At 40.8% G+C, this 12,448-nt stretch overlaps 1 protein-coding gene across 9 annotated transcripts in view; it reads left to right on the top strand.

Annotated features, from left to right (window-relative positions):
• Positions 1-12,448, top strand: part of OSBPL9 (oxysterol binding protein like 9) — a 66,413-nt gene that overhangs the window by 24,707 nt on the left and 29,258 nt on the right. For 8 of the 9 annotated variants that reach the window (XM_074832057.1, XM_074832055.1, XM_074832056.1 and 5 more), the window contains one exon: positions 2,857-2,933. In XM_074832057.1, the coding sequence (XP_074688158.1) occupies positions 2,857-2,933 (77 nt within the window). Of the gene's footprint in view, positions 1-2,856; positions 2,934-5,392; positions 5,478-12,448 lie in introns of those variants that run through there. The other variant, XM_074832062.1, reaches the window with a different exon arrangement.

Here is a 12,448-nt window from a genome sequence, read left to right as displayed (position 1 = left end):
TTTGGGGTTGGGAGTTGGCTGATTGGAAAAAGCACAGAAAAACCAGAAAACAAACCCAAGAAACCTTACACACGTTGAAGTATGTTAACCACCACCACTTTGAACACACCTTTGCAGAATTGAAGCATTGATACGTTTGAAGGACTGAGATTATTGACACAGGTAACTTAAGTTTAGTGTTCAGTGGTGACTGGTATAAGAAGCATAAGCTTGATTAGTATGTCTGTCAGGACTAGGCAAAGGGGCCTGTTCTTGTAAGCGGAACCAAAGAAGCTAATAAGCATTAAAATTACTGTCAGAGGAAAATATACCTGATTCTAATTGACTAATTCAGTAATTGAAATTAGTGTTAAAGTGTAAGCTATGCTGTGAAAAAAGAAGTGGGTGTTTGTGTGTGCATGTGTGTACCTAATGTGAAAAGAAAAATCATAATTTACACATTGCAAAATATATTTGGCTTAATGCGGTCATCCGGGCAGAGTTCATAGGGTTTCTGTCCCTTCATCCTGTCTAGTATTACTGCATTATAATCTCGTCCTCAGCACCTACTTCGGCTTTTCAATTAAAATATAGATAACTAGTAGGAAGAACCACTGTAAGTTAGAAGTTTGTTCTAATGAGTTTTTGAGAGTATTACAGATGGCAAAATCCAGCTTTTTAATACTTGCTGCAGTTCCTGCAGGAAAGTTATTTACCTGCTGTGCCAAGTAACATTTAATTACTTTAACTTCTTCCTACAGACTTCCTTTGTGCATATGAGAGCACTTTGGGTAGTCACTTTCCCTTATGTCTAGTTTTTATTTGTGCAGGTTAGTGGTATCATTACCGGAATACCTGTGGCAATTGATCACACTTTACTATTTTAAAAGAACAATGAGTAGGGATTGACTTGTATCTGGGAAAATACATATTTTTTAAAAAACTAGCTAGATTTTAAACTCGGCTTTTACTTTTACCTTGGGTGTGAAGTTTTGCCCCACTGCTTTGTGAGGTCACCTCATCAGTGAGACTCAGAGCAAGTTTCTATATTAAAGAGACATTCTTACCTATTTCTCCCAAACGCATAAATGGTCAATTATTTCCTGATGGTTTTGTTAATTTGACATAATTAGTGTATATATACTGAAGTAAACAATGCAATATGTATATCTTGATATTGATAGGGTTTTCTTTGGGGAGTCTAGAAAAATCTACAGCTTCCTTTTTCTCAAGGCAGGGGGGCATAAGCGAGAGATCCTTCTATGGATTTCTGATTCTCCTTCCCTTATCCCTTCCTCTGGCCTATGAAATACCCTTTATAGGAATGAATGTGTGAAAAAGTAATAATTTCCTAAAGAAGAGTTTATTTAACATATTTGGAAGACCTGTGGTGGCTTTGAGTACAGATGGGTTTGAGCTGCAGAATTCCAAAGAATAAAAGCAATGGAAACATAAGGGTGAGAACGGGAACACTGAAAACAAAGCATTTTGAGGCTGGAGAGAGAACTTTCAGTATGTTCATTTACAAATATTTCCTCTGAACTCCATAACAAAGAATTCAGATAGGAATCTTAGTTTTCTGATTCATAATAGGTGCTAGCTCACTTAAGTTTTCCTTGCTTTTAGCAGGCTTCCTGTTTCTCTTAAATACCTTCCACTTGAATAAGGAACTAGAAACAATTGTCCAAATTCTAAATTTGTATACGGGCCAGTTAGTTTACAGTCTGTTTAATGCCTGTGGATTTTTCTGTTCTTTCTTCACCTGGAGTCCACTGACTCTGTCTGCTTCTGCATTTTTTAAACACACTTAGAGCACAGCAAGGAACTTTCAAACTAGCAAAGTAAAGGTGGCATGTCTGTACCGAGGGTAGGGGGGGCAGAAAAGCAGAATCAGGGAAAACAAGGGGAAAAAAAGGCAATGATAGTCCTTAGTCTGTTTTGATCTGTTCTTCATCTTCCTTCTCCAGTTCCACTTCTCTTCCTTGTCCCCCCAGTCCTGAAAGCCATTCACTGCCTCCTTTAATCATCACTTAACATACTGCTTTCTTAACTATCACTGTCTGCAACTGAGAAGTATAACCATCTTCTTTTGTCATTACATCCTGACTTGGATTCTTAATTAAAACTGTATGGTGGTCTGTCGCAGAAGTATGAAAATATTATTGTGTGTGTGTTGTTGTTTAACATAGGTTATATTCAGTTTTAGAGTAGGATTGTCTTGAGTTTAAAAAATGTTTATTATATACTTCAGATTATTCTTTGTGCTTCATTATTCACACTGGTGACCTGTTAGAAGTATTTGTCCTGTCTTATGAATTCATACCTGAAAGGCTAACTTATTCAAAGTTACTATGTCCACACTGAAGTAGAATTACTGGATAATTTAGTACAGGTTGAACAGCTTCTTGTAACTAAGAAAATTTAAAAATTACTTAAAGAATTAAGTGAGGAATGTCTGTGCAAACTCTCTTTGCATGTATGCCCCTAAAAATGGACAAGGGACAGATGATCACAAATAGCAGCGATGCAGAGCTGTTCTTATATTTATCGTATTCTTTTTTTTTATTTGACATATATGGTACAGAGTCATTAGTAGAATGATATTTCTGCCCAAGTATAAAAGCTTTTTGCGTGCATGATTATTTAAAACATCTCTCCAGTACCGTAGAGTAGATTAACATAATAATGTTACAGAGCTGCAACCACAGAGAATAAACAGGATATTAAGACAACTGTGGAATTATGTCCTTGGTGACTTAACAAAGATAGTAAGGTTTAATTTCCAAATTTAGTGAGGCCATCAGATCTGTTTACTTATGGCTTTTCATATATAAGACTGCATATAATTGAAAAATACCTTTTTGAATACTTTTTCAGCTCGAGATGCTGATGAGAGAGAGAAGTGGATTCATGCTTTAGAGGACACCATTCTCCGCCATACCCTCCAGCTTCAGGCAAGTTTCACTTTCACCTTTAAATTGTTTTACTTTGTTTTTTTGCAAAGCCATGAAATACAATGGCATGACTGCTAATATCAATATATGCATTCTATAGCCTATACAATCAGATATAGTAAGACATCTGTATAGGTACCTAAGATTAGGTTCAAGTTTTCTGTTACAATTTTTCTCATCTCACCATCATGAAAACTCAGTATAAGATTTCCCTTTATTAACTCATGTTTTTCATTGGTGGTTCCAGACTTACTGTTGTACATTTAGGTGTTGGGGGTTTTTTTAAACTAGGAGTTAGTCCTTGTTGGGTCAAGCCTGTTGTATGCTTGTACACCACCTAATTTTGAAATTAAAATGAGACGGCAGCACTGAACCTCTTTCTGGATGACAGAAATGGTAAACAGCTTATGTTTGAATCCACTGTGTAAGCTGGATATCGGTAGTTTTCTGGTTCTAATAAAGAGATGATTGGACTGATGATGGTTCTTAGCACTAGTTATCTAAGATCAGTTTCTGGCAATGTTCTAGGGTTGGACATGTCTATAAGACTTGCTAAACCTTTATTTTTGTCCTGGAGAGAAACCCAAATTCTCTATGAAAGGGATTTTTTCATACTTGGTTTGTACCACAAAGGTCTCTGATGACAGCGTAGAAATCTTAAAACAGGTATTCACTGTTTGTCTTGAATAAAGGTTTGGTATGCTTTTGGAGTATGGCAAGAGAATTAGGTCTCTTAATGATTGATGCTGTGTGAAGAAAGATACATTAAAATCCCTAATACCACAGAAAGAGAAGAAGCTTATAAAGACTGATTTAGGTGGCATTTGACTAATCTAAAGAGTTAGAAAAGGCCTGAATTTATCCCATCCAACTTTAGACACTTGTGTTATCTCAGTCAATTTACGTTAATCTCCTGATAAACAGTGGCTTTCAACCTTTTTTGACTTACTAATGACCCCTACAAATTTTCTAGTGGATAGCAGATCCCTGGATGAAAAGTCAAGTCTGACAATCAATCAGCTTTGTAACCCTCGTAACATGTCATGGATATTTTAGAAGTAATCTCTCCATCTGGACACAGTGGCTGACCACAGACTGAAGAACTCCGCTCAACAGTGGGGGTGAGGAGACGGATATTATCTAGAGAACAAGATGTGGATTTAGAAGGGCTGAGTTCCCTCCCAAGGGATGCCTTTTTCCCCATCCTTGGCTTGGAGAAAGTGAATAGGTTAATGTGAATGGCCCTATTTAGGGTCTGAAATGAAGTAAAAGGAATCTGTGCAGTTTTTTCCACCTGGAAAACTTTTTACGGCTTGGAGATGGAGAGTACAGAAATGAAAACACCAGAATACACTGTGGTTTTATCAAAATGTACACTTCCACGCTCTCTAGAAATTGTGATTGTGGTTTTATTGGCAGATATGGATTTCATGATTGCAGCTGATAATGGAACTGTTTTCTATTACACAACCTGTTCACATTCCAGGAGTTTTTCAAATAAGTAAGGCATATATATAAAAAAGCTGAAGTTAGTAATTTATCTAGTAATGTTTGAGGGAATAATTAAAAACCTAGAACTTACTACTAAGAAACACATCCTCATCCCTCTTAAATATGTTCACCACTGAGCGTAATACCTCATGGGCCACAGTTGTGTGCTAACCATTCATTTTCAGGAGCCTTCTTTAGTGTGGGGTCATGTGCCCTTTTTGTTTCCAAGGCCCTTATTTTCGGACTAGCTGGAATACTGTTCGCTTACACCCCAGTTCAGAAACTGTCCAGGCTTGCCATCTTCACTAGCTATGCTGAGCAGGTACTGATTTAAGAGTGAAACGGGACTGTACTTTCTTGCAAACTGTCTGTCTTTGGTGGGTTAGGAGGAGAGGTCTCCATCGCGGTTCCCCTGGAGAGCGCTGGGGCCTCGCCCACGGGATGTGCTGGCGGGAGGAACAAGCTTGGTGGAGCCTGGGCTGGAGTCACGGCGGCTGCCAGCCGGGCCGACAACCCCGGGCAGAAACCACCCGCCCCAGTTCTGACAGCCGGCCCGGCCCCGCTGGGCTTTACGAGCGGGCTCTCGGCTCGGCCGCGGCCGAAGCCAGCGGGGCCTTTGCCGGGGTGACCCCGAAGCCGCCTTCCTGGTATCCGGTCCGGCCCGGCGCGCAGCGCTGCCCCGAGGGTCCTCTCCGCCCCCGCGCACGGCAGCTTTTGTCCCAGTGCCGGGACGCGCGGCGCTGACGCTGAGGCCGCCCCCGCCGCGGCCCGCAGGCCTCCCCTCACGGCAGGGCCGTTCCCGCTCCCGGGCCGTTCCCCCTCCCGGTGACCGCCATTCTCCGGAGGGCGGGGCGCGCCCCGCCCGCCCGCCAATCGGCGGCCGCTTTATTCGTGATGTGAGCGGCGGGGCTGGGGCTGAGGCCGCCGCCGGGCCCTTCCCTTCCCCGCCCTGCCCCGCCGCCGCCGTCGCTCCCCCCGCCGGAGGCGGCGCTGCCGGGGCCCGGCGGGCGGCCAGCCAGCCCCGCCGCTGCGCACGCCTGAGGAATGGCCGGTGTGAGTACGGGGGAGGGGGGGCGGGTGTCAGGGCTGCCGGGTGCCCGCCCTGAGGCAGGTTTCCCGCCGTGAGGGAGGTCGCCTCCCCGGGGCCGGTCGCCTCCCCGGGGCCGGTCGCCTCCCCGACTGGAAGCCGAGCGCTGCCTCCTCCCCGCGCCGGCCGAGCGGCTCTGGCCGCTGCCGTGCCCTGCCCTGCCCCGCCCGGGCAGGCGCTCGGGGTAGCCCCGAGGAACAGGCGGCAGAGACCGGCGGTGGGCAGCCCCCCGGGCCGCGGGGCTCTGCGGGGCTCCGCAGGGGAGGCGGGTACTGGCGTCCTGCGCGGGGGGAAGCGCGGAGTCTCCGGGAATGGCTTTGATTCCTTCCCGGAGTGCCGCCGAGTTTCTGCGTGCCGGAGGGATGCTTCCCTCCGGTTACAAGAGCCCGTTGTATACAAACACGCCTTGGCTTCGATTAACATTTAAAACAAAACGTCACTTCATGAACTTGATGTTCTTTAGCTTTCCTTTTCATTTGGGCAATAAAGTCAAAGGAGTTCTCTGGGACCATTGTTGTCTCGAGAGATCCGGATGGGGGTTTGACTGCTGTGACAGACATTGTTTTCTGTAAGGGTGTTTTCTTAGGTTCTTAATTTCTGTCGCAAACAGAAATCTGTTGTTATCCGTCGTGTAAAACCTTTATGCACCTGTTTTTGTCCAGAATGATACATCTCTTCTGAGTCTTTTTTTTTCAGATTTTCATGCTGCTTTCAGTCTGCCTGATCTGGTACTGGAGTGTTCAAGTTTTAATCAAAGTCTGACTTTCCAGTTTTGTCATGGTGTCAAACACGTATCTGTTAGACATGAGAAAGTATACTGAAACCTAGGTAGTTCGTGTGTTGTGTGAGCCAAATCGGAAAGGGTAAGGAATTTATGCGAGGTGGAGAGGTGAAGTGGTGTCTGGGTGTTCTCTAGTCTGCTTAGTCTTGCTAATTTTATTTTTGCCTAAATGTCCTACTGTGTTGTCCTTGAGTCTTTATAATGGAAGTGTTTTTGCAGCACTTAAAAATAATTAAACACGCTTCCCCCCACACCCTTGCAACAAACCTAAACTTGCAAGAATGAGCTACAGTCAAGGAACTGAGTCATAAGTATATAGAATGAGTAAAGGGATCCTAGCTGTCCAGAGGGCTGACAGTTAGTAATGTTGTATCCAAATGGAACAAGAATAGGGAGGAAACATTTCAGATACACTTATAATATATTTTTTCTGAATTTTGAAACTGAAGTCTGTTGTTCTGCTTGCTGTGTTTTTGTATGGCCTTATATTAAAGGCATTACTAAAAACATGCATAGTTCTTCTAGTATTAGCTTTGTCTACTGAAAAGTCCTTGAACAATAGATGGTGTGATAGTATTGGAAGTACCATTCTGAATCCACCAGTGTTTTTCCCCTTACCCCTCCCAGAACGTTACTGTGGTATTACCAGGTCAGTGGCTTTGCAGTGGCAGCACATCAGTTGCTTCACACCCGCAAGAGATAAGGGGAAGGGTGTGCATGGGGTGAAGGTATATTGTGGCCTGGGTTTCTTGTTTGTCTGGGCAGAGGTAGGAGGGTGATAAGTTATCTCAAGTTTTCTGTTTTTCCTCACCAGCATTGTATGGCAACTGGCAATCCCATTCAGACAGGAAGTGCTTGTAGTCTTCTTGTCCTGCTTTCCTCTCTGTCTTTCAAGTGACACCCCACTGCTACTTTGGCTCTGAAATTCTCCTGTGTGAAAATCGCTTGGAGATAACTCCTGTCTTTTAGGACCACAGTAACACAGTAACTTTATTCTTTGATCTGAAAAGTGCAAGACCACTGTTGAAATACGAATCTCCCCAACACCCACCAGTAACTATACTCTTCTCATGCCTTAAGGGAATTCAGTAAAAAACTGACTAAAGTTTGAAATGGTAAATGGCTAAATGTGTGCATGTATTCTGGTAGTGTTTAGGATCCTGTCTGTAGGAGTCATGCTCACCCTGAGCTGGAGGAATGAGCTTTGCTTCCCCCACCTCCCTTTTTTTTTTTTCTTCCTCCCGCTCCTCCTTCCTCCTGTTAACTGAACCTTTCACACTCATTCTTGCCTCAAATCCCATATCTTGAAATGTACTTTTCCCCTCTGCTGTTGTAGTGGTGCTAAAGCATCTTGGTAAGTGTCTTAAAGTTGTAACGAAAGAGACTGTTCAGAATTGCATAAAAGATGACTAACTACCAACTTGATTTAAAAAATAAATAAAAATACAAAGCTGAAAGTTGCATATTCTACAAATAAGATGGCTTTCATGCTTTTTGAGTAGATATGACAGTGATAATCCACATTAGAGAGTGTAAATACTTGCAGGCTACAAAGGATTTTCTACCCAAATTTACGAAAATCCTTCAGGTAATAACCCCAAACTATTTCAGCCTCTAAGTGGACTCACTGTAGAGACAAAGGAAATTAAATTACTGTCAGTACAAAGGTGAGCAGTTTCCTACCACCATAAAAGTGAAAGGAATTAAAACCCCTGAATTGTTCTGTAGCTTGATATTGCCATAATTTAAACAAGGTGCTTGCTTCATAAGTAGCAAATAGCAGGGCAAGAAAACTATATTCAAACAAATGGATCTGGGATGGTTGCTGTTAAGAGTGATACAGTGTCTTATTAAGAGTTACACAATAGCTTCACCAATACTTATGAGTTGGTAATGATGCTGGAAGCAGTCCTGTCTTGCTTCTAGCAAAAGGGAGGAGGCAACATGGCAAGAATAGCTGAATTTGTAACTGGATTCAGAACTGGCCCAAATTAAAACTACTTTTCCTGCTGCCCTGCCCTTCTGACCTTAGTTTTAACCCGGATTAGCTTCCACACTGAGTTGCTTATGTGGCAAGGTAAATGTTTATGCTGACTCAAAAGAAAGAGCAGAGTAAGGGTGAGAATAAACAACAGGGGAACTGATGTGTTTCTTGTCTCTTATGCCGGTGTAAGGTGTTTGTGGAACTGTTTGCTAGTAGCGGTTCACTTAATATCACCTTAACCAGGATTTTTGACCTTTCTAAAGCTGGAAACAAGAATAAAAGATTGAGTAAAACTTTCTTATGTTTTTAAGTATATTATATTGTTACCTGCTGGCTTTCCAACGTCGCTTCTAGTGCGAGTCAAGAATGCTTGCATAAAACTAAGAACAGGTTCTTTTAGATTAAGAATATATCCAATATAGAGGTGTTTCAAGTGCTGGGGGAAGGGCATAGACTTAATAGACATGCTGCCCTCTTTCACATTTTGCTAATGAATTAACTATGATAGTGAATAAGCACGTTACTGTATGTAGGTAAATGAATGGGACTCTAGGCTATACTTGGTATTTGTGAGGCTTCAGAATTGTAACCTATGCTTTATAGACAGAATTTTACCTCAGTACATGAATACTTCTGTTTTCTGAACTCTGTTTTCCTAGAAGACCTGATAATATCTATAGCTACACAGTCTTTGTTAAGCATTTTGTGTTTTGCAAAGCAGAAATACTTTTTTTTAAAAGAAGTGCAATATTCTGACTGTTTGGAAGGCTTATATGCCTTCCAGAACTTCTACATTTGTTTTTAAACTTATTTTGAGACATTTATATTCTAAGCTTTAAATATTACTTAAAAATTTAGCAGAAGAAAAAAAAACAGGTTGTCACAAAATAAACACAAATAAGACAAGAAGATGCCATTGCTCAGTGGTTTACTAGTCAATTTGTCTTTTTCTTGAGTTTTCTATCACTGGTTCTTACAGGCAATGTCCTACTCAAGTAAAACATGCTGTAGGCAGGGGATATGTTTCTGATGAGGTATTGCAGATGGAGGGAAAACACTGTTATTCATGTCTTTAACTTCCATAAGATTTTTTTTGTTGTTGGACTTGGAATCCTAATTAGATGAAGAATATAACATAAGTATCTTCAAAAAGATTGTCTGTTCTGTACAGCTTTCTCTTTTCCTTCCCCAGTAAAGCTCTTCCACAAGGACAGCTCTTGTCAAGTCTTTGCTGTTGCCTCTATCTTTGTCTTTGTTTCCCTGCCTTCATTACTGTTTGTTTTCCACCGAGGTCATTATTGTAACACTTGTATTTGAGAAATATATTTGAATTTTTCTGGTATGCTTCTTCTAAGGATGATGCAATCTTTTCAACCCATCCTAGTTTGAAAGAAGTAGTTTAAACTAGGCTGGAATTACTTCCCAGCATGGCCAAGTTTTGAATACAAATGCATTAATGGTGTGTGTGACTTCTAATTTGGAGGACAAGGAAGCAACGTATAAACGCCCTTAGTGCTAGCAGTTTTGTATTGGAAATAAGGCATCATATATATTTTTAATTGGCTTATATTTTGTTGTTCCCCTCCTATTTACTCTCTCCAAAAAAAGGGTTGTGTATGAAGGGAATAATTTTGCAGGACTCCTAGCGTGAGGGTTCTTTTACTCAACTCCAGTAAACCCTCTCCTAGGATAACCACCCAGTCTCTCACTCCTAGTTACTGGGTATCATGCAGATCACACTGGGAGACCGCTAACTGGGTAGGTTGGTGTGCTGCTGGGCTCTGCTTTCTCCTTTCTACCTACAGACATTAGGATTGGCACGTGCCCTATAGCATCTAGTCTTTATGCTTTTGGTACGTCCTGAAGGGAACATCGCAGAAACTATAGGAGGGAAGGAGGGATGAGGGAAAGAATTCTATGTTCCTTTCTTCTCTTTTCTCTAGAGTTATTATCAATATAGGTTTCCTTGTGGGGTGGAGACAGATACCAAATGCATTGTTTTGGGAGGTGGTGGGCAGACTAGAAGTTATATAAATTACTTGCTTCGACAGCTGTTTCATCTTGTAATATAACTGTTCATTCCTTAAAACCTACATGAACACAGAGTAGTTGTTATTTGAGGGAAATAAAGTGTATTTACTGATAGATTTAGTTATTCAATGGAAAAACAGGTTATACTACTTGGAATTGATATTTGACAGTAAGAAAGAATCAGTGTATTTCTGAAGATCTAAAATAGACTGGGTTCCTATTCTTTTTCGTAATTTGAAGATACTTATTTTAGAATCACAGCATACCTTCAGCTGGAGAAGACCTGGAAATCACCTGGTCCAAGCCCCTTCTCATTGTGAGACCAGCTTCTGCGTTAGATCAGGTTGTCTAGGGTCAAATCCAGTTGAGTTTTGAACTTTGCCCTCCAAGGGTGGAGGTTCAACATCTGCAGGCGACTTCTTTTGTCACTTTATGAATAGGTGAGCAGCACACAATGCAAGTTTCTCATAAAAATTTGATTGCTAGTTCAGATGTGCAGTTCCCTAATTTACATGTTTAACAAGCTGTTAAATGCCATTCTGTTGGCTCTGCTCACCCATTTCTTTTGAAGCCTCATTTTCTACATGGCCAGGGAGGGAAGAAAGGGGAAGAAAGAGAAAGGGTCCCCTTTTTTCCTTTACTGTGTCTTTGGATGACCAGATAATGAAGAAATAAGGATTTGTTACACAAATCTGCACTTTGTATATCTGCTCTTTCTAAATTACTGCTGGGCTTGAAATAATTCATTTTCTTTGCTATTTAATACAGTGGTTTTTTTCTTTGCTATTGCTAATCTTTATTTTTAATTTTCCAATTATCTTCTGGTTTTCAATTTTTTCATCTAAACTGTCTTTATACAAACCAAGAGCAAACTAGTGAAATGCTACAGCTTTAAGTGCCTGTGCTTCTTTTCAAAATTATGTTCATGTTTCATCTCTGTGCTATGTCAGCTTGACACTGTACTTGGTTTTATGGCTTTCTCTTTACGTTTATTGACATTTTAACTTTCTAATAGAACTTTTTAGGTCACAGCTTTCACTCTGTGTTTGATGTGGATGTCTGCTTAGTTGTATTACTAAATGTTTTAATCAGCTTTTCCCTTAGTGCTAAGAGGCTGAAATTTAAGAACGGCATTTTATCTTTAAGCCACCACTAAAAATACCAGATTGTTACGTATTAGTAGTCATAGACCGGTGACTGAAATAAAAATCAGCATTTTGATGCAGCATACAGATAACTTGCACCATAAACTATATTTCTGTGTATAGTATCTTCAGCAGAAATTTTCTGTATAGTTCATGCAGTTTTGGTGTATGAAACCTGACCTCCAGAATTTTTTAACTGAGCATGCTAGACTATTTGCTGAAATGATGGTTGGCTGCTAGCTGTACAGACAGTTCTATTTTCAACAAGGAAATAGAATACTAATTTGATACAGTTTCAGAGTAATTTAAACTTGACTTAGTTTGAGGGAGTGTCAAAAGTGTCTTGGTTGAGAGGACTCTTCCTTCTGCCTATCAATTTCTTTTTGATAACTTATACTGCGTGGTTTTTGCCTTGTCTTAATTTCTTGGCATAGTCAGAATGGTTGCTTTCTTTTCTTTTCTCCTCCCTCTTTCTTGTTTCAAAACACTATTTCTAGATTTGTCCAGTGCAGACTGTCTAATACAGAGTAAAGTATCTTTTTTTTTAATGCTGGTTCACAAACTAATCTGTATGAATAGATTTACTCATGCAGAACTCATACAAAAATAAAAGAAACTATCTGTATTGACAGAGCAATGTCAAAGAAAACATTATGGTAATTCAGAATTTTACTAATATGGATTACCCATCTTCTCCAGTATGAAATGTTTTTTTCCCCACTAGCTGATCTTTACACATTCAGACTCTTAAGATTCTCCGCAGTCAAAACAGCACAGCTGATGGTTTCATAAGAGTTTGAAGTGAAGATGTCATATTTTAGATTAATGTGAATAAGGGTGAAAGTACTTAGGGTAGTAGGAAAGTCTTGTCACTGCTGTGATCTTCTCAGGATTATGCTTCTGTTATAACTGATGTTTGTTTCTGTATCCTTCATGGATTTTTTCCTCCTATATATTTCACTTGCATTGTACAATTATTTTTTTTTAAGCTGGGAG

This window comes from Strix aluco, chromosome 8 (genome assembly GCF_031877795.1).
Source record: "Strix aluco isolate bStrAlu1 chromosome 8, bStrAlu1.hap1, whole genome shotgun sequence".
Classification (NCBI taxonomy): Eukaryota; Metazoa; Chordata; class Aves; order Strigiformes; family Strigidae; genus Strix; species Strix aluco.
Note: the sequence above shows the minus strand (reverse complement) of the source record. Positions and strands in the feature narration are given on the sequence as shown.